This window comes from Lottia gigantea, assembly GCF_000327385.1.
Source record: "Lottia gigantea unplaced genomic scaffold LOTGIsca_80, whole genome shotgun sequence".
Classification (NCBI taxonomy): domain Eukaryota; kingdom Metazoa; phylum Mollusca; class Gastropoda; family Lottiidae; genus Lottia; species Lottia gigantea.
Window position 1 is genome coordinate 102,659 of NW_008710663.1, and position 23,682 is coordinate 126,340.

The window sequence follows — 23,682 nt, forward strand, 5'->3', positions numbered from 1 at the left end:
ATCAAAAAGTCAAATCTAAAATTTCAAATTACCCATTTTTTAACAATTAAATATCTGGAAAAATCCAAAATGGTGACTGACTGCATGATAATCCTATGTTTAAAATTTCACAATGTTTTGTTACGAATTAAACATGGATGACTCAATTCCTCTAGACAATTAAAATCTCTTGTCTTTCTTTCTAATAGTGTCCCCAGACAGCTGGCTGACTAAATTGATCATTATGTTTATAAGAGTTATGGCCCTTTACTTGTTTACTGAATGGTCTCATCTAACCTATATCAAGATGGACTTCATTCTGTTTTTATTTACATTGCAAAGATTTTTTCTCTGTTTTTAGAGGTAAAATTCTATAATATGAGAAGCCAGGGAAATCATCTTATGTGATTTGGGAAATGAAAGTAAAATAAAGTTTGCATTTTTTATTATCACTGGATACTGGTTAAGATATCATGGCTAATTATAGATTTTGTTTGTTTTTTAAGAATATTGAAGGGGAAGTCAATTCAAAAATAATTTCCCAAAATAAATCTGAAGAAAAAAATATCAGCTTACCTCTAAATCATCTGTAGGTTTTTCCGTCAGTGAACTTCGTGGTAAGGTTGGTGAAAATACGTTAATATCTTCGTATGTATTTTCTGAACACAAAGACGAACGATTTGACCCATAACTTAACACACCCTGTGATCTCATTTTACTCCATTCCGTTTCTTTCCTTGGTCGATTCATTTCCATATAATCCTGGGAATTCCGAGATGAAGAAGAGGATCCAGATCGACGGAAACTGTCAGTACGCTGTGTCCGATTGGCCAGATTTTCCGAAGTTTTCGAGATGAGGTCTTGAACAGATTGTGTAGGAGACATAAGATCTTTAGGATCTCCCGTGGGGGTGGTTGCTTCTTGACTTCCAGATGAATTCATTCGTTTTCCCGTTTTTATTTCCATAAAATTTAGCACTGCTTGTTGCTGGATTTTCTTCAGGTCCGATTCGGAATTACGTTTCTGGATGTCAAGAGTTAGATTGGATCGAGATGCTGGCAATAATGTATCAGTCTGTGTTGCCAGATTAGGAGTAGATTCTCTTGTCTTTTCTGGTTGATCAACAAGGGAATTGGGAACATATTTATGGATCTGTTCAGATGATGACCTTTTCATTCCAGATTTTCTTTGAGTTTCATATTCTCCTGAAAATAATTCTCTCTTTGTCTTGTCAGAAGTTTTGGAGCCGTCTTCTTTACCACTTGATGACCTTGATCTTTGACCTTCTGAATCAATGAAAACATCATTCTCTTCTTGGATCTGATCCAATATTTTAGATTCAGAAGATCCACGACTTAAACGAGGCATTGGAGCAACGTAATTTTCTCCAGATCTACGTAGATTTTGAGCTTCATTGACTGCTTTCAGAGTAGCTGCTGCTCCACGCAGGACTCTTTCTGTCTCATCATAAATTCCATATGCTTTTTTCATGGATGGTTTACGACCGAGATTCATATTCAAATTCTTGTCCTTCGAATCTGATTTCGGGGATTTCAGTTCAGTTTCAGGAGGCAGTGGAGACCGAGTTTCACTGAAAACTGAATCAGGAATGGATTCATGACGGTCGTGACTGATGTCGTGTCGATCGTGAACGTTGTCATGACGATCATGACTTATGTCATGTAGCCGTGACTGTGAGGTGTCACTACTACTGTAATATGTGCTTCCAGAAGATCGGCTGTCAGGAGAACTCTTCGGTTGGGAAGGGGTAGAAGCTTCAGAGCTCCGTCTTGGTCTACGATAATCTGATGTTGGGGAGCTGACCGTTCTGGCATGGTTGACGAGGGATGATGAATTGTATCGTGTTTCATTTAAAGGTCTTGGTCTGTGAGACAGCATACCAGGGTCAAGACTGCGTCTGCCTTTGGCAATGCTGCTCCGACTACTGGTCGATTCTGAAATCACTGAATAAATATCTTGACGAGAATCAGACAGACTTGATCGTGATCCGAAATCATCACGACCAAACGGTCCAGCACTTTCTGAGGCATGGATTATAACACTGCTGTAGGATTCAGCTTCCTTCATTCCAGGCTGCATAGACTCAGAACTCCTCAACAACTCATTAGGGGAAATAACTCTCTTGTCATAATTCCCTGGCATACGTCCTTTATAAAACTCTTTAGAGAGTTCACGAAGAATAGGTGCCTGACTAGCAGTGTATTCCGAATAATGTGGAATGTTGTTAGAAGTATTATCATCTTCAGCAATATCAGAGGAATAACGTTCATGGATGCTCTTCAAGTTACTGATATCAGCGTAGTTTGCTTGAAGAGCCGAAAAGTCAGCGTAATTTCCTGAATGTTTAGCACTATGGTTATCACTTTCATGTCTGGTTGTTAGAGAATTAATATCACTGTAATTAGATCTCTTCTCCTTTTGATTGTAGTCTCGTTTATCAGGTCTTACATTATTTGGACTGATTTTTTCGCTGAACACATTTTTCTCTGTTGATGTCGGTGAAGTTTGAGCTGCATTATCACTGACTGTTTTACGAGGCATCGGTTTAGGAATGGTAATTTGCATATGGGGATTACTGGGTGGTGATTGGTCAGTTTGCGTACTTGTATTATAATAAGGCGTCTGCTTCACGATGTACGCTTTAGTTGTAGATTTCAGCTGAGACGAGGGGCTGGGCTCTACATTTCGGGGTCGTGAATTCCCGTTAGATTTACTGTCTTTTGGACTATGTTGTGGACTAGTGCAAGAATCAACCATTAATTTCTCTGGCTTGGAATCTCTAAAAGGGGGTTGTCCCCCTTTAACATCGATTGGACTGCTCATTGAGCCGATTGTGTTTTGAACACTGTAATTGAGTTTATTGCGAGTTGGGTCACGAGTTGGGTCACGAACTTGGGTCGTGAAGGATGTAGGTCGGGTCACTGATTTATTAATAACTGTATTCTCGTCAAAACGTTCTCGTTCTTCTACACCGGGCACATCACGTTCTGGGGGTGAAGGCACATTATATTTCTCATCACCCAGATTATGACCGTCTGAGTCAAGTTTCGGTGGGGGGTAGCCTGGTTTCTGTTCGTAGAATTTCTTGATTTGATTCTGATCCACTTTATTATAATCTCGCTGTTGAACACGTCCATATTTATCATACACAAACTCTGATTTTAATCCAGGATCACTTCCAGCACGTGATTTCCCATCCTCACGTCTCTCAGCGTTCGGGCTGTTCCTCTCAGGCAAGGGACGTAATCCTGGGGTATAGGCTAATTTCGCTTTATTCACAGGAAAATCTTTATTAGTGTTTGTATTTGTATCAGTCCACGATTGCGCTCGCGTGTTGATTGGTTGAGGTGGTTCGGCTCCTCCGTTAGATTTGGTTACCGGCCACGAAGGGTATTTCTCGTGAGTCTGGTTGATCTTGATGTATTTTAAACTGGAGGGGTCACGTACCGGAGGAATTGGAGGTGACTGGGGTGAAACTAATGACTCAAGTTGTGTGGTCTGTGGTATATGAATATTTGAAACATCTTCATCTGAATCAAGGTCATCTATTTCTGAAATTTTTTCACTTCGAAGCGGCGTTGTTCCGTAATCAGAAATATTCTCATAGTCTGCCTGGTATTTCTGTAACATGTAAGGAGGAAGAGACCTTCGCGTATTTTTCTTCGATTTACCCTCCTTTTCATAAGAGTCAGTTATATCATTCATCCTAGCTGATGGTTGGTCAACATAAGATCGTTTAAAATCCCCGCTACCTAAATTCCATGAAGCGTTGATTCCAGTTGGTCCATCGAGAGAATAACGTTCGTAATTGTTGTTATAACATTCCCCATGTTTCCGATTCACATGTCCGTACCCTTCACTTTCATGTTCATTGTTTAGATTTGGACTCGACTTCGCCCCACTAAGTGCTTTCACTTGATTTTCCGTAGGCACTTGAATTTCTATTTTATTTAAACTTGGAGAAGATTTCGCTGGCGCAAGTTTCCGTAGTGAAGCATTTAGAGGATTTTTGTAAGAAGGTTGCTGATTTTCATAAAATCTCGGACCGCTTTCCTTGCTAGTTGTCTGCCATTGTTGTTCTTGATCGCTACGGTTACGTGATGTTTTCTTTACACTGAAAAGAGAAAGGAGAAAAACATATAAATATGCAGTCAAATTTCAAAATTAATCAAAAAGAGTTTGTACAGCATTTCTGAAATTGAAAATTGCAGATAAAAATATTGGCAAATTTCTCAAAATAAACAGACAAAAAACTGACTGATTTTGATGAAACAAATGACTGAGTTAAATTAAAACCCAACTATAAACATCTAAAAGAAAATATTTTCTAAAAAAAAACCTCCTAAAGAAAAACTGAAATTCTAATCCAATTTTACAGAAATGAACCATTAGTTTTAATTTTGTTTAAAGTGCTGACATTAAATCTGAACAAAAAACTAACTGTTTCAACATCTTAACAGACTAAAAAATCTTGACACAAAACTTAAAATGGCAGACAATACTTTGGTCTTATCTGGGAAAAAACTAGAAACGCTGGGATAATAAATTTACTTTTCTTAAATTGTGATAACCTTTGCCAGAAAAACTAACCACGTTAGATTTGGAATGAGTTGTGAAAACTTTAAACTTCTTTCTGTTGTGTGTTTATGTATTAACAGCCTGTTTTATTGGTTATTTCTTGTCAAGACAAAAATAGATACGATATTTAGTCATTTATCACTAAAAAACACACGTTGACAAACCCAGATGCACAGTGACTCATTGAGCCATCCTACGATAAAAAACAGACCTAAGTTAGACGAGAATATCACTAACATAAACATCCTCATATAATCCCTGATCCCTTTATAATCCCTCTTTAATCCTAATCTAGTAGGGCGGTAGTATAATCCTGTTACACCAATTGTTATCCAGGGCTGATACGATACTGTACAACTTACAATGTAGAACAAGGACAGACTGTGTAGGTGTCTTATCCTGATTATATTTAGGCGCTAATAATAAAAAATGAAAAATCTATTCTACTTTCACTTAGTAAATTGCGTTACATGTATCAAATATCATAAGTCAAAAGTACAATTTCACTGATTTCAGTTAAAATAAACAAATAAAAATTACAGGTTTTAAAAATTTGTTTACTTATCGTATTGAAAAATATAAATAAATTCATTCGAAAGAAAGTTAAGTCTTGACCATAGTTTAGTTTCTTTAAAACTTTAAAATTGCAGAATTTGTTTGAAGAATAATAGTTGTATATATTATACTAGAAAGAGAATATATTAATGAGGGTTCAAAAATGTATATATAAAATATTACAAAGTATTTAATTTTCAACAGATGTATATCTTACACCAAAATTAGTCAAATTTTGAACAATCCACCTGTGACAATCATTACCAATCCGCACAAGACAATAAAAACCAAGTGTTTTAGGCAGTGCTCTATTAAAAGAGGTTTATTTGGTATATTATACTAGAATGATAATAAATCAATAAGAGTTAAATATGGTAATGATCAAAGAAAAGGGAAGAATGGCAGTGTGTCAGGTTGTCATGGTAATTAGAATAACAAATGATTTGATACATTCTAGTCTTTGTTATTTCTCTGTTACACCTGGCTCTACCTGGTCTTTATCAAATTATAAATATTCATCTCACTATTACCTATTTCTCTTTGTCTATTTTAGAATATTTAGTAATTTTATAGTTTTAGTAAGTTAGAGTAGATATTGTCTGAACAAAGTAAAATGTTTTTTTAATTTTGTTCATTATTTTTACGAGAATTTGAATATCACCGTCAAAATAGTACTGTTAGTCTTAAAACCTCTTTGCATTAATAAAAATATAATCATCAGCCACATATGTCTTAAAAATTTGTTTTAACAGGGGACAATTTTTAGCTATTATTTTTTGACTTTCTGGGGTTAAAATTAACAGTACTATTTTGAGGGTGATATTCAAATTCTGTTTAAAAAATATAGAAAAAATTCAAAAAATATTTTGCTTTGATCAAACAATAAATCCCTTTAAGAAAATGTCCTACATTCACACGAAGTTACAACATCGAATTCAGAGTACCTTTAAGGCGTAAAAAATCCACACAAAATCAGTTATATCCATGTTAATTCAGAAAATCCAAAACAAAACTGAGAAACTTTCAATGATTTGACTCACATCTAAAAAAAATCATGTCCACTAGTAAATTGAAAGTAGTAAAGTGAAAGTAGTAAATCCATTGTTTATCAAGGTGTGTTCACCTCACCTGATTACATTGAACTGAATTTGGATTAATAACAAAGTTCGACGACTGCTAACCTAGTGATTGTTACTATATATAGAATGACGTCTGTTCATGTTCGATCAAGTGGTAATAGTTGCTAAAGAAAAGAAATATTTTGTATTCAGTTTAAATGTTTTCAGAGATAAAATTAAGTGAGATGATTTCAACTTTATAAAAAGATCAACTTAATAAAAAGAATTTGAACCTAACAATTTGGGTGTCGTTTTTATTGCTATTAAATATACTTATAAATACATAGTAAACTTTTCAAAATATTTTCTAAAGAAATAGAAATATAGGCCCGCAGTTATAAGTAAGTATGTAATTGCCATTTTGAAATCCTTTTTTTAACTTATGACCTCTATATTAATATTCAAACCAGACATCTGCTTGATAATAAGGAGCCACAGGTTAGAATCTTCTGATAGGGACACATTCCCCATCGGTTTAACTAGGTCTGAGAAACTAAGCTAAGCTAATTATAGAGATGACAGTTCAACATCGAAATTTGACCCTTAAATCCATGTGTGTCTAGAATTATCTGCGTTTAAAATTACGACTTGTCTTTTCTTAAGATTATGCCTTATATAGAAAAAACATATCAAAAAAGTGAAATTTCTAGTTTTGAAGTACATTTGAAGAAATTATGCAATTTTCGTACTGTTCTGGTAATTCTGAAGACTATTTAGATATATTCAAAACCAACTCCCCAAAATGGCGTAACATGGCCTTTAAGATTCATTTTGTCCTCTACCAAACCTCTCAAACGAAAGATTTTAGCACAAATGACAATTAATTTTCCATCTATAATATCAAGTTATGCAGTTAGCCAAAAAATTATAAAAGTCCAGCTTATCTGAATTATAATCCAGTCAAATATTGAAACAGCGTTAAACTGTTCTATTTTTTACCTGGATTAAATTACATGCCCTTTAATTACAGGTATGTTTATTTTCTCGCTTGACCTCAAGCCATGACCTTAATTGACTTTTTGACCTGTAATATTAGGAGGATGACAGGTAAATCTAATTATTGACATGTACGTCCAGTATTTCAATATCAACAGCTATTCTATTTAGACTGGAACGTCAGGTATGTAACACTGTAATGATACAAGTTAAGATCAGAATGACAGGGGTTAATGTAATATTGAATGAAATTGCTGGGGTAGGGTAAATTGATATATGCAATCAAATTTTATATCAAAATACAGATGGCTTGATTGCCAAAGTCAGCAAAATAAAATATTGATTTTTATAGACATAGCAAACAATGTCTTATCTTAGCTTCATTTTGTAAGGTTTTGTTAGTAAGACAGTGCATGACCATTCTTTTTCAAACTTCGGAATGAGGTCACTAATATGCTTTATCACATAAGGCCCTTTCGGAATAAGTGACATCATTAAACACTTAGTTTTAGTGGAATTGCAGGAACAACAGACATCTTATTGGGAATTGGAATGGTGCAAATTGATGCTATCAGTGTCCTTGATACACATGAAAAATTAGAGAACCTCTTCAAAATTGCTTTAAGTTTTTTTTATTTTAATTGACATGTTTTGTTCTAGTTATAAAGTACAATAGAATAGACAGATATCCCATAGTTTATTGTAGAAATAGTTGGACTCCCTCCAGACGGACATTCCTCGTAAATCTTCAGGGGGATAACTCTAGATAAACAGTATTTAAGAAAATATTCTAAGTATTTGTCAGTGATATCCTGAACGAGAGAATTTGACAAGTCGCCCACCCTGACAGATAATGATATAAAGACTAGTATAATATCCAGGTTAATAGATTTGTAGTCTGAAACATTTGCCTCTATTCCAGCCTGTGATAGCTAATTTGACAGTTAGCGGTTGGATTAGAGTCAGAAAAACTAGGCCCTGTTTTATGGGGATTTTCCACACCTCTGAAGATGTGCTTTTTCTAACATAATATTAAGTTACCTTTACGATGAATAAATTAGTGTTGGGCATCGCTGGAGGTGTGGAAAATCCCCACACAACAGGGCCTAGAGACAGACAGAGTAGATTTCAATTTGCCAGGACATCAAATTGATGGATATAATTAAGCCTAGATTTAGAGATATAAAATTATATCGATCCTCCCATAACACTGTCTTAGATTTCGAAATATGTAGGGAGGTATCCTTGTTCATGAGGTAATACCTTAAAGTTACGTGCCATTTCCAAATTCATCCAGAAGATTGTATATCCAAAACATCTCTGAGAGTATGAAATGAGCTCTAGTCCAAAATTAGGCAATGGAGCATCAATCACCACATATAGTGCTTCCAACTCTGTAAATCACAAACCAGCAAGTAAATTAAAATAACAAGCCTTGGATAACATCTGAGACTATATTAAACTCTCATTGATTGGTCAACAGCAAGTGACAACAACGTCCAAAATATTTCTAGAATGACACAAACAAACAGTCGACTTAATTCTCATGTCAATATAGAGTAATCTCCCTTGTTTTTATTCTCACCTATTGTTTGTTTACCTGTTAACGAGATTTTACCTATCCAGGTAGATTGCTTAATTAGATCTAGGTTTTTTTGGCATGTGGGATAGAGGGGCTTAGAGCTGATACAGGTACCAGCACTGGGTCTAATATCATAAATGTGGCCATATTGAGGTCATAGTAGGCTTATTGTGTAATATCCAAACTATTAAAATTCCGAATTTCAACTTCCAATTCTACTTGGTATTTCATAAGTTAGTCAGACATGACTGGTCAATAAAATGAAAATCAACATCTCTGCTTTGTGTCCATTTCAACTGAAGCAGATGTCAATCCAATCTGTAAGTTTTATAAATCGCCAGAATGTCAAATTGTTTCTGAACCACTCCATTAAGTAACAGTTATCATCTAAATTTCTAATCTATGTGTGAACACTCTGTTTAATTCTCTACGAGCTGTTAAAATTCCTCTCAACACCATCAACGAATTTCACCTAGAATTTGAAATCTAAAGAAATTGTAAAGATGTTTTCTTAATTTTTCATGTGTATCAGGGATACTGATTTGCACCATTCCAATTGTCAATCAGATGTCTGTGGTTCCTGCAATTCCACTAAACTAAATGTTTGATGATATCACTAATAATTTTTGAAAATTTCTTTACAGTTCGTAAATTACACCTTTAATCAAGATGATCTATAAACAATCAATTTAAAATTAAATGCAGGTTTGTAATACCCAAGGCACAAATATTGAACAATTTTTCAGAAAACCATGCAACTTGCAAATATATTTATGTTTTCAATCTTATTTCATAATAAAACAAAAATTGCAACAATATTGAATCTTATTTTTTAAAACTATACTTGTCATCAGAAACATAAAAGGGTGAAGAAAGATGAATTACGCAGGTTAGTTGAACTCGACAGGAAACTAACTTCCTCAGTTAAATCAACTAAACAATCACTGAACCATGTAAGACATTATATACTTATTGTTAATTACTTTTACTCCTGTATAGAAATGATCCAAGTTGCAAGTTTTATTGTAGTAGGGCATAACACCCCATAATTCTTTTTTTTTAAGTTTTGAAAAAAGGTGTTATAGGAGAAACTCTCTCACAAGCACTGGTTGAGGTCACATGTAGAGATATCATTATAAGAATACAGCAATTTAATAAGGTATATATTACTTCTGGACAGATTTACAAGATAAACAAATAATTCCAATATGCAATGCAATGGATTCAGGGAGTTAATCTTACATTGCACTAATCTAGATATCTTGGTATTGTTGAATTTCCAAAATATAAGGTGAATGTCCTTAATGTCACCTTTGACCTGTCTGGGATCACCAACTGTCCGTCTGTCGAGATATTTATAATAAATGATGGAGAAAACGTGTCAGTTATCGACTCTACAACCTGAATATGATTTAATATTCTATCTGGCTTCAGGGCCTAAACCTCCGATTCTAAATAAAAACATGACAAAATCAACAGACTGAGTAACGTATTATCATATTTCTTGATTTATGGCCTCGCTATATCCGTAAAGATGAAAATAGACTTTAGTCATCTTCTTCTTACGCAGAAGTTAGATTTTAATTTCGTAGAGAACTTTGTTTATGATTAATGAATGACAACAAATCCAAAACAAAAAGTAAAACCAAACTTTTGTGAAATCCTAACTTTAGATAATTCTAGTGTTTCAATCATCTGATTGGTTAATCATGTAAAGGGATTGTAAAGAGGTTTGTTTAAATTTTGTAAGTGTCTCGGGGACACTGCTAGCATCGATTTGAACCATTCCAAATTTTTAATCAGACGTCTGTGGTTCCTACAATTCCACTAAAACTAAGTATTTGATGACATCACTAATCACAAAATATGCTTTATCACATAAGGCTCAGCACGCTTGGTGACGTCATCGAATGTAATGATGGTGGAAATTGATATTATGCTGTTCCTGATACACATAATTTTTTTTAGAAAACCTCTTTACAATCTCTTTAAATCATTCTTAAATCTTAGTTGTAATTCTAATGAGAGTAAGAGGTTCCCACCACTGGATGCACCAAAACATATCTTATCTATTACGCTGTACCCTGACCTTATGTTTTTATTACGTTGACAGGTTCACTTTACATAGTTATAAACAACGTAACCCAGCATAACAAGAATGTTGTTTATAATATTAATTACCTTACACAATAATATATTATATTACCTTCCCAAATCTTACATTATACAAGTTAATATCAACCATGTGAACTCTACAAAATGATGTCATATTATATTATGAAAATTACCTTCCCGAGTTTTATATTTACATGTAAATATATACTATGTGAACTCTACAAAAGTGAAAGTAAACTGATAAACAAAAATTTAGATTTGGTCAAAGCTATGTGGAATTCCAAGAAAATGAAAATGAATAAAAAAAAAATATTGAAAAAATACAAAAAAAATGTAAAAGGAATTATTATCCAACAGAGAATTTAGAAAAGTTCGACAACCTCCAATTTTCATTGTAATAACACTTTTATTAAAGAATTTTGATTTTATACATATATTCACTTCATCAAAATATCAATTCCAAGACAAACTCTTGTCAAAGCCCAAATTTACATCTTGTTAATCCAAAACCATTAGGAGGACATCTTCAACTAAACAAAGTAAATTCTAACGTTAAAATACATAAGTACTCGAAATTCTTTCTTAAATGTTTATCCATTTTTATATTCAATCTTGACTCTTAAAATACAGTGAAAGAACTGACCTTCTTCAGATGAATTTCTAAATATCTTTTATACAAATGTTGAATGATGAAGGCCTAAGAGTTTCTCCTTGGCAAACACCAACTCAGAATCAATTCAAATGTCAAATAATGAAACTAGTTATCAGTCAAACACTGTGTCAAACTCTTATTTTAAACTTTATAAACATGTTTTGAATCTCTAATTGAAATTAAACAAAGGATTAAAGTTTTAATTTTAGATTTTGATAGTTTTACACAGGTTAAGGTGTCAATCGTTCACAAGAAAACTTTTTCCCCCTTTTTACTCCCTTAAAACAAATATGTGATTATAATCAGTCAAAGTCTAGGCCATGCTGATCCTTAAGGAACACCTCATGTCCCTCTGCAACTGGATTTGTCAATTGTCAACGTTTCAGAGAGTTCACAAGAATTTTTATTAGGCAAGATGACTTGAATTAAATCATAATCGCTGAAATAAATTTTCATCATTTTTAAAAGTAACTAACCATTACTAAGTCAATCAGCACCTTAAAATGAAAAGTCCTTGATTAGGACCAAGGCCTGTACTTTCTGTGAGTTAAATTCTTATTTGACCTTAACACAACCAGACACATTTCCTTTAGATATTTAAAATGTCTTTATTTATCAAACAATTCTCAATGATGATCTATTAATAAAGCTTTATTTTTCTGTCTTACGTTAGTTCTATTTTTATTAAACCGAATAACTTTCACTTAGGACAGATTTTTTTTTAAAAACAAAGATCAGAAATATCCTTAAGTCACTTTATCATTAAATATGATATATATATAGATCAAATATATTGTATTATAACAAAGAAAAAAAACTGCTAACCTTGAATAAGTTTATTGTCAAAAAAGGTTTAGTTTTAATATTTCTATATCTTTAATTTAAAGGGATACTATCTCTTAGGATGACCAAAAAATTGAAATTTTTTAACAGGAGCAAAATGAGTCTTTGTTCATCAGTGAACTTACCTGGTGTCATAACTATACAACAGAATCTCTCTATAATCCAATAAAACTAAGTAATAATCCATTAAACTAAGTAATTTTATGTTTATTCTAACTGGTGGTATACCTTTAACTATACTAATAGATTTATGATAAGTTTGTCAACTTTATTTCAGATATAGACAATGTTACATTAGATACTAAACTATTTGACATTAATCTCACTTTCAACCAATAACATTTTCAGTTACAAATGGACTAAATATACCTGTCTTAAGATATCCATTAGACTCAACAAAATGATGATCAAAATTTTATGATTTCTGTTAAAAATTTATTCTTATTTTCAGTAAAGGGATAATTGTTTCTCACATAAAATTATAACTAGTTTAAAATTGAAAAATGTCCATTAAAATTTATCATGATTAAATTTGATAAAATTTTCAGTAAAATTAAATTTTACAATAGATAAAGGGATAAATGTCTCTCAAAAAAAATAATTTGGTCAAAATGGGACAAATTTCTTTTATAAATCACTCTTAAGATAAAATTTGATGGTAAAATCTTGTGTATAAGGGGCCTATATTTCAATATGGTATTTAAATAACTAAACAGTATTTCTAAGCCAAGAGATATGTAACGAAACTGAACAAAAGGTAAAAACTGTACCTGGTATTGCGTTACATTCCAGTCCAGTGTGTATTAAATAATAAACTAGTCCATAACGCGATGTGTCTGGATGATCACTGCTACTCCACGGTGGATAAAATATTTTGTACCGAATGACATTCGACCAGCCTCTATTATCTACTAGTGAGAGTTATTTCCTTTTTACGCTGGTGAATACAGGAGTCCTGACACTGTGACACTCACTTATAGCTCGTCATAATACAACTCAATACTAACTTATACTTTAAATCATTGAGTCGTTACTAATAACCCTTGACCTCCTACCTCCAACCCTTGAACTCCGACCTCTCTAGTATGTTCAGGTAAAACATTTACCTCATTATTTACCTTCAGGCCAAATAACACATTTGTATTTTCCACATTCATGACATAAAAACATTCTTTTTGTCAAGTTTATAAAATTTTATTAAATTACTTTCATGTTAGGATACCAAGAGGGTTGATTTTTATCAATGTTAAATGATGTCTAGATGCCAGTCATGTCTGACTGTGGCTTGAAAATAATACCTTAGGACAATTCAAACAAGAATCTATTTTTTCCGAAAAGAACAGCATCAATTTTTTTTTTTTTTAAAGCAGCAGCATAAATATACCAAATTAATGATATTTGTTATTTAAACTCTCTGAAAAGGATGCCTAGTTGACAAACCCAATAGAAGAGTGGTATGAAATGAGCTTGTCCTGCTTCACTGTCAACACCCAGGGACTAAGAATGTTAACCTTCAGACCACACTGATTTAATCTTAAAAACCAAATCTACCATAACAGATTAAAGCTTTTACAAGTTTCTAATAGTCGTCTTACTCCGCCCTCATCTTCTGCCGTCAAATCAAGTGGACTGATCCATGCAGTTGAAATTATTCAAAATTAATCAATCATAGAGTAATCTATTCTATCAATAGGTATATCAGGTGTATAGAATTTCAGTTTGTTTTCAATTCGACATACCACCAGTTCATGTCACAAAACAAACTTAAAGAATTCAAAACAAGTCTTAAAATAGATGTAAATTGTCATTTCTTTCAAATATTTGAAATATTTCAAGTCTAGTTTAAAAACTTAAAGGGACAGGTGCGCCATTTATTTGACCAATCATACGTTAATCTCAGAAACAGGAATTTTTTAGGTAAGCTAATCATAAATAGTGTTCACAGCTCACTGTCGAACCATGTATGTCCAGAATTATCTGTGTTTGAAAGTTAAAAAGACAAGTAGTCTATTCTTGAGACGCTGCCAATATATATATATAGAAAAGATATATAGAATTAGGAAAAGAAATTCCTAGTTTGAATTATGCAGTCTTCGTACATTTCTAGTACTTTTGAAGACTATTTACATCTATTCCCAAAAATGGCGCAGCTGTACCTTTAAATGTAAAGTTTGTGAATAGATGATGTGTCATATCGGGTTTTCGTAAAAAAAAAGAGTCAAAACGCCTCCAATTTTAACAGGTTAAAAACATGCTTGACCCTTGACACTAATTTACATGTTTAAATCACGAGGGAGGGGATGATATCTATAATTTAAGAGCATGCCCTTATTTGTGGGTGGGCACAGGGGACAGATGAACCCATCAATTCACTTGACAAAAGTCAACTTCAAGTCTAGTAACATTAGTAGATTTTGAGAAGTGGGCTATACTAAAAATAGTATCACACACATTTTCTTAAAGTTTAGATGAACTTAAAACAGACACCTTTATTTGGAAGTGAGAGTTTTAAACACCTACGATAAATTTTCAAAATCACAGTAAGGTGAAGATTCATTTAAACTTGCCAAGAAAAGTTTTTGAAGTCGTCTCAATGCACTAAAAGATAAGAATTAACGACAGAAATAGCTAGGGATGTAAAAAGAACATGGAGGTGACATTTGAAATAATGTGGCAACCAATCCTGTGTTTAAATTGTTACATCGTCAACTCCTGTCACATCTTTAACATTTTTAACCTAATGGCTGTCAACAATTCTTCTGATCAGAATAACTAACATTTTTACAGGGTGGTTTCAACTTTCTTGTAAACCAATCTAATGAATATTCTTAATCAGAGAAATATTAATCTTGAACGGCCATTTAAAAAAAGTTTGCGCTCCTCTCAAAATGAAATGAAATGTGAGTTTTACGTCCTACTTTTCTGCACCTGTTTGAGCTAATGAGGACGGGCAATGAGGGAAATTTTGTCTTGCTGCATCATAGGTTTTAGATTCTAAAAGTTTATGAGTACAGATTTAAAATGAAATGTTTTTACAGAATGACTACCAAGTTTACACTTCGTTACACATTAAAACTGTCAAATAAAATACTCTACTCCCATTATATTAGACATTTATACAGGGCTGAATAATTTACATATCAAGACTGACTGACTGACTGAATGAATGACTTACTGACTAAATGACTAACTGAATGACTGACTGACTAAATGACTGACTGACTGACTGACTGACTGAATGAATAAATGCACAAATGTTGGTGCATATGAATGAATGATTGTAAAAATGAATAAATGCATGTTCAAGTGAATATACAAATGAATGAATGAATGCATGTACAAGTGAATATACAAATGAATGAATGAATGAATGAATGCATGTTGGTATGAATGAATGCATGTTCACACAATTGAGCAAACAAACAAATGAGTGAACGTTCACATATATACATGAATAAATATTTACACAAATAGAACAACAACACAATATAAGAATATATTCTAGAAAAAAAACTGAAAGTAGAGAAAACAACTTGAGAATGATCACGAGCCAAAATAAACTGTTAGAACACTAATACTCTTAAATACTTAAACTAAACATGGAGCGAACTCTTCAACAACCTTGAAATAAGGTCAACAAGAAACTGTGGACACGAAACAGTGAGTAAATTTGTCTGGAGATGGAATTGTTCCAATGTTAATGTTTTTACTGGTCAGTGCAGGAAAGTCACGTGAAAATAGTTTCAAGTATAGGTAAACCAATTTGACAACTTTCATATTTTAAGCTACATAATAAATCATTAATAATTTTGGAGACTCAAACCCATAGCACCAAGTGACCTGACTAACTGATCAAGGTTGGATAAATCTATTTGATGTTTAAAGAAGCCAGTAGATAATGGATGAATTTATATCTACTGGCTAAATACATGGAAATTATAATCATAATACATTCAATATATCAATAAAACTACACCAGAGGCTAAATACTAGGTTACAGGTAGGGACAGTGGTCACCAGGGCTGTTGTTTTGATATATTTACCAGTCAAGTCTAAGGTGACCAGGGCTGTTGTTTTGAAATATATACCAGTCATGTCTAACCTAAGGCTAAATAGTTTGTTACCTGAAGGTGACCAGGGCTGTTGTTTAATTATATTTATCAATCACCTGAATTAACTTGACAGTTTTATAGCAGACAATGTGCTGCACTCAACACAAGGGAGACAACTCCATTCATCATTGTGGCTTGAAACATAAACACACCCAAATCATTACAATCTAAAGTCAGGCGTGAGGGGCAAATACAAAACAACAATCCTTTAATTATGTTTTTACATTTGTAAGACTCAACATTTCTATGAAATATTTTGGTAGCAGTTGTGAGAAATGTGATTGTTCAAATTCCAGGGTAATTAAAATGGCCGTAAACCACAAGAAATAAACAAATCATTGTTGTAGAGAAATAAAACTAAGATTAACTTCTCATAAAAATCATCGAACCAGTGAACGAGGCCACAAACATGTTTGGTTTATTACTGGTCACCAAATACCCTGAATTTGTCAAACTAACATTTTTGCAGCCATTGGAAATTTGGACTTAGTGTTTGATGACTTCACTAATTGATTAGAGACATCATAAATTACTAGGTTTTAGTGGAATTGCAGGAACCACAGACGTCAGATTGAAAATTGGAATGGTGCGAATTGATGCTATCAGTGTCCCAGATACACATACAAAATTTATAAGACCTCTTTACAATCACTTTAACAAAATACATGATTGTCCACATTCCGGTCAACTTGAATTACAAACCGACAAATCACACACTGACCCACTCGTACCCTTTCATTGACTAAACTTCAATATTTATCATTCTATAATAGAATACATTTACACTTTTCATACAAAACTGACACCTTTACAATGACAAAATGTTTTGTGATCAGAATTAATTATGGACACCTATTTCTTACTCCTATTCAAGCCAACACAAAATGACCGACCGAAGTGGGTCATATTTTGAAAAGACTGGCCGTTCCAATAATTTTACTGTATTTATATTAATTGTCCAGCTTTCAAACAAACAACAAAAAATGACAAATGCTAACGAAATAAAGTAGGTTATATTTTGAACAGACTGACCATTCTGATAAATTGTACTGTATTAATATCAATTGTCCAGCTTTCAAACAAACCAACAAAAAATGTTCGATACTAATCAAGACAAGTAGGTCATATTTTGAAAAGACTGACCATTCTAATAAATTGTACTGTATTAATAATAATTATTTGTGCAGCTTTAAAACAAACCAAAAAATGACCGACATTAACAAAATAAAGTAGGTCATATTTTGTCTGACCATATATTATATTTATAAATACTGATATTTGACCAGTAATATGTAAATATTGATCACCATTGGTCAATGATTACTGTAGGATAGGTAACCCTATCTCTTTCTTGAAAATGAAATGAATGGAGTTTTACGTCCTACTTTTCTGCACCATGTGGGCTAATGAAGACGAGCAGGGTACAATGAGGGAAATTTTGCCAGGACATTAGCCTGCTCTTTTTCGATCTCCAACAGCCTGTATATTTCTCTCTTGACACCGAGGATTTCTAGTGGGTTTAATTACTTTGTCATCCATCAGTGCCGGTGCTAGTGGGGGTAAGAAGAGAGGGGATTGTATGATTTGTACCCCTGCTTCTTTTCTAACAAATTTAAAACTATGCTTGTTTACGTTTTTGCCCCAAATCAATTCAGTTTTAAAATTTCTGGAAGGACAACTCACTTAGAAACCCCATGGGAGGCTGGAGCTTATGATACTTCCACAGAGCTGCCTCGACAGTTGTCACCCCATTAAGTCAGACGGTGCTCTATTTGTACCGCCAGGAGACAGGCTGGCACTGCCACTGAACTGATATTTCTTTCACAAAGCAGAATACACTAAACATATCTAAATTTAGGATCAAATATATTAATCTAAGGCAACAATTCTCATGAGTTAATTAAAATATTGAAGGAATCCCAAACTCTCATGGAAAAATTTGATCATCATCGTCTACAAAAAAATTAACAGAGAGATAAATATGACAATGGAAAAACATCAAATTGAAATAAAAATTAAACTTACTTAAAACTTTCGCCTCGTCGCGTTCTAGGCCTCATTCTCAGACCCTGGCTGCTTTTTGATTGGTCGTAAACAACGCTATCATCCTGTACGTCTGGTTTTATATCACGGCTTCGAGCATCTTCTACACGTTTCCGATACGAGGCTGTGCGGGAATTTAATCTATCTGGTGTATTACTACTCCTGAAATTACAAAACAAAAACTTTAATTTTAATTTTATAATGATTTGTTTTGTTTTGTGGTTTGAATCGTTAGTACTTGGTTCGTTTATTGTAAAGGATGTTGTAAGGGTAGCAAGGGTTGTAAGGAATTATGGGATGTTCTTTGTAAAAACTTTTGACATGTATTATCAAACCTTTTAACAATGTTTTTGATTGGGTAAAAATTCTCCTCCATTTAACAACATTTAAAAAATATCTCCATAGATCATGTATGGCATTTGCAGTAACTTGCAGAAAAAACACAAAATAAAACATCCAGATTTGCATATTAATCAGATTGATTGTCAACAAGAAAATTATTTGAACAATGAGCCTATCTCGAAATTGTTGAAATATTTGAGAAATGTTTGATAATGGATTGAGATAATTATATTATCAGTGGTAGAGATTTATCTATTGAGAGATAATAAGATTAGTCATCTAGATACAACAATACATTGATTGTGGTTTGTTTGTTTACAGTAAGTAATCTGGCTGTATGTTTATTTTATTAGTGGATTACATACACAATATCAACATCATCAAATTAAAAACAAACAAATAATATAGGTATATAGCCTCAAACTATTTCAAATTGCTGATTGGTCTAAAACTGACCCTGTGAACATGTTAAGCCTTAAAAGACGTCAGACCATTGACCCCCAAAATATTGCATTTGAAATGATGAAGTTGGCAAAAGTCCTTGGAAAATTATCTCCAAGATTATATGGACTCTTAAACGCTATACTCTAAAAGAAATATTCTAGAATTCCTAACACAAATATTCTTACTGAGCTGAGCATCTGATTGGCTGAATGTCTTAATGACCTAGAACTTATACAGAATAAGTATCTAGATTGTCAAGCAATCTCCCTTCAAGTTTCCCTCAAGGATTGTCTGCCTTGTATTATCTTTCTACCTTCCTAAAAAACTGTTACTCGTTAAAACGTTTCACATCTTTTACACCTGGTTGGAGTAACATTGGTGGGTACATTAACTCTTCTTTCAGGGAATCACAAGGAAATTGCATGGAATTCACAAAAAAATTCCCAGGGAATTTACTAGGGAAATTCAAAAGGAAATTGTCCGGAAATCCTTGGCACAAGCTTACCTTTCTTCCTACATTGTTCTGCCATTTTCCATTTCACTCATAAGTCCACAAAAAAAACGCAAAATTAGTTCGAATCGAAACAGATTCAAATCCTCAATAATAAATCAAGGCTTCTTGACAACCTCCATTAGATATCAGCAACATTTCCTGAACACACCTGCCTCAAAATTGACCCTTACCTCCGACCTCTGAGGTCAAATGTCACCGTTAAGGTCAACTAACCACAAAATGGCCCCCTAGTAACAATAACAATAAAACACCTGATGTAATTATTACTTCCATACTTTCACGCTTGTAACTGTCAGAATTGGTAATTACCTGCCCTTGGTTTATGTTGATCACTTCATTTAAAGTATCATTAAAGTATTATTCGTAGAGGTCAAATTAACCGAAAGGTCAAATTCGTAGTTTAAGGTCAGGGAAACTGAAATCAGACATTTCCTGTATGGAGGAAAGAGATGTGACTTCCACCAGAAACAAATATTCATATAAATCATATTCATTTAAAGCTCTTGACCAATCCTAGTCTAAAACCTTAAGTTCTTAACCTTATGCCATGTACAAAACCTATTCTGGAACCTCTTCTAAGTCCAAAACAATATTAGTTTAGTCTCTACTGCTTTGATAACTATGGCAGGGGTCCTTGCAAATTCTGCAGATAGCACTCTTTAGTTTGATTTTTCAAAGTTGTTATCGCTTTTTGTTTGAATCATTTTGAATACTCTAGTATAGGTATAAGAGCCTTAAGTCAGCTTGGAGGACATACTGTCAATTAAGAAACCTCCCTTTCCCAGACCTCAAGCTTAATATACTAGTAGGCTATATGCAAAACTGAGGCATGGTGTAAGAGCTTAAAATTACCTTGTAAGACAGAACATACAGCCCCCCCCCTCTCTCTGATCCATACCTGAGATACTTATCAGTACAAGTATATCCAAACTGTATTGACTGTGATCATCATCCACGAAATAAAACATCAAATTTCATATCACAAAGAAACATTAAACATCTTCAGAAAGTTTTCACAAAGATTTAAACTCACTGCACTAATTATATGCATGGGATCATCAGATCACCTGAACCACGACAATTTACAAATTTTCCCTTTTCAGCTTTATTTATTTCTTCAAGCAGAAAAACAAGAATAATATAAACTGACAATAGTAAAATTCAAACAATACACCATAAACATAGATTGTAAATGTATAAACAATTTCAATTCTGTAATTTGAAAGTTATTTATGCATGATATGATAAAGACCCTGAGTTTTCTGTTTTCTCCCCCCAGGCTGACTGCCCCTGTCACAACAAATTTAATCCACCAATCTTTTCCTTGCACTTAAATTAGACAGTTTAAAAATTCAACCCCAATTAAAATTCCTCAATTTTTTCTGCCGGGTAATTTTATTTTTGACACAAAGCTCAGATCAAAGGTCTTGAGAAAATAGCTGAAATTTATGAAGTGGAGCTTGGGAAAAGTGGAATATTACTTCAGATTAGCAAAGCAGAACTATAATCTTTGCAATAAAAATGACAGAAATTCAAGACCAAAAGCAAAATCAATACACAGACGCTAAAAAAGACACCATTTCAAAAGAGACTAAGGTTCAGGTCTTTGTATGACTATCGGGAAAACAAAGTTTTTGTAACATTCTGAATTCCTGTACAAAACACGACCACAATATGACATCATTATCACAGATACCCGCAAAATCAGGAACCAAACTTATAAGAAAGGAAATTCAGATGAACCTCTGGAATTTTTAAGAAAGCTTAACCCTTAGATACTAACAAAAAATGAAATAAACTGTTAAAATGAAATGAATGAAGTTTTACAACCTACTTTTCTGCATCTTATGGGCTAATGAAGACAGGAAGCTATTTTCAAAATTAAAAAATTTCAGAAAATAGAAAATAATAAAGTTCACTAGAAAACAATCAATCATGTCTCAGAGCTCTGTCCTTGATTTTACTCGCTAAATACCCACAATCCCTTATCAATACTCCTAAAGTTTCCACTATTACAACTCAAAGTTTTTTTTATCGATATTCATTTATCAGACAAGTGACAATTTAGAAATAAAATCTAAAACAATATCAGAAAAATATCGTGAATATCTTGCTAGAACGTGACTAGAGTAAAATTATAAAGTGAAAGTTGAAAATGTTTGTTTGGTGAGTAAGTATCACAATGGTATAAAAATTGTTTAACTTTCTTCAATACAACATTGATGATTATCTTATTGAAGGCTTTCAAGTTATTTTGACATGACATTAGATTTTAAATGTCACTAACTAGTCAAAATGAAATAAAATGGAGTTTAATATCCTACTTTCTTCACCTGATTAAGCTAATGAAGACAGGCAACACCATGTAATTTCTAAAGAGAGAAATTTTGCCAGGACAGCATCATGAACATCCTCTTTTCTGATTTCCAGTTGAACTAGAGACTTTAATATGTCGCACATTATTGTTTCATCAATACAACTTCGCACAAGAAAGTTAAAGGGATTGTAAAGATGTTTTCTAAATTTTTTATGTGTTTAGGGGAGAATAATAACATCATTTTGCACCATTCAAAATTTCAATCAGACGTCTGTGGTTTCTCTAATTCCAAAACAAAGTGTTTTGAAGGTTGAAGTGTAAGAGCCACATTCATCTGACTCAAAATTTGAATGGTGCAAATCAATTGATGTCAGTTGCCCAAAGCACTGGCCAGAGCATCAGGATTTTTTAAATACAGTTATGATGCAGACTCTGAAATCAAACTATTAAGTTTCCTACCTGTCATGGGTAATAAATCCAAGATGGAGGACACCAAATACAGATACCAGACACCAACTAATGGTTATAAAGTTTCAAAATTTACATGTCCTGCTCATCTGACTGATCTGACCTTACAAGGTCACAGGTGAAAGGTCAACCTGCCTCTCATTAACCGAAATCATTATCAAGGTGGGAAACCAGATATAAAATTTGTCATGTTTGATTGGGGTGTGAAAGTGGACCCCTGGGTTTGAGTTGAACAGGGTGGCTGAGAAATGGCTAAGATGACAGAAGGGAAAACAGTCTCATGTCTTCTGTTTCTCTTCACAATTTCAACTTGTATCAGAAATTCTAAACTTATAGTTTGTTGTTTTTTCATTAGTAACTAAGTAAGCCGTGTTCTTGAAGCTTTGCAATGATCCAGGTTATGAGCTGTAGCAGACAAGAAAGAGAAACCTTTTAAATATCATGAATTTAGTTAGAGTAACTCATAATCTTCAATAACTGGACATTGAAGCAAAAAACTCTATTCATCTGTCCCTTCAACTCTCGTTTTTAATCCATCTCTTATATTACATGGCACACTGTTCCCTCTCCACCCCTAGTGATATATTATTAAAACTCATACCAATTGTTATCCTAAAAGAGATTGTAAAGAGGTTTTTTTTAAATTTTTTATGTGTATCAGGGACACTGATAGCATCAATTTGAACCATTCAAATTTTGAATCAGACATCTGTGGTTCCTGCAATACCACTAAAACTATGCGTTTTATGACAGCACTAATTATGAGTGATAAGAGCATATTTTGCAATTTGTGAATTGCAGGAACCACAAACATCTGAATAGAAATTGGTATGGTGAAAATTGATGCTATCAGTGTTTCTGATATGCATACGAATTTAGAAAACCTCTTTACAATCTCTTTCAATAAATTTGCCCAATACAGGTAATTTTAGCTAATATTTAAACCATTTCAGAAGGTGGACTATATTGATATATCCAATCAATTTCAATGTAAGATATGTTGATATGTTGAGTATAATTATTAGAGTATGTGAAACTATGTGAGGTATTCTGAACATGGGGT

The 23,682-nt window shown here is 33.1% G+C and overlaps 1 protein-coding gene across 1 annotated transcript; it reads right to left on the minus strand.

Annotated features, from left to right (window-relative positions):
• Window positions 1-546: 546 nt before the first annotated feature.
• On the minus strand, window positions 547-20,730 carry LOTGIDRAFT_168883 (hypothetical protein; the record flags this gene model as incomplete). Its single annotated transcript, XM_009067170.1, has 3 exons — window positions 547-4,114; window positions 18,517-18,696; window positions 20,687-20,730. The coding sequence occupies 3 exons, from the start codon at window positions 20,728-20,730 to the stop codon at window positions 547-549; spliced, it is 3,792 nt and encodes a 1,263-aa protein (XP_009065418.1).
• Window positions 20,731-23,682: the final 2,952 nt, after the last annotated feature.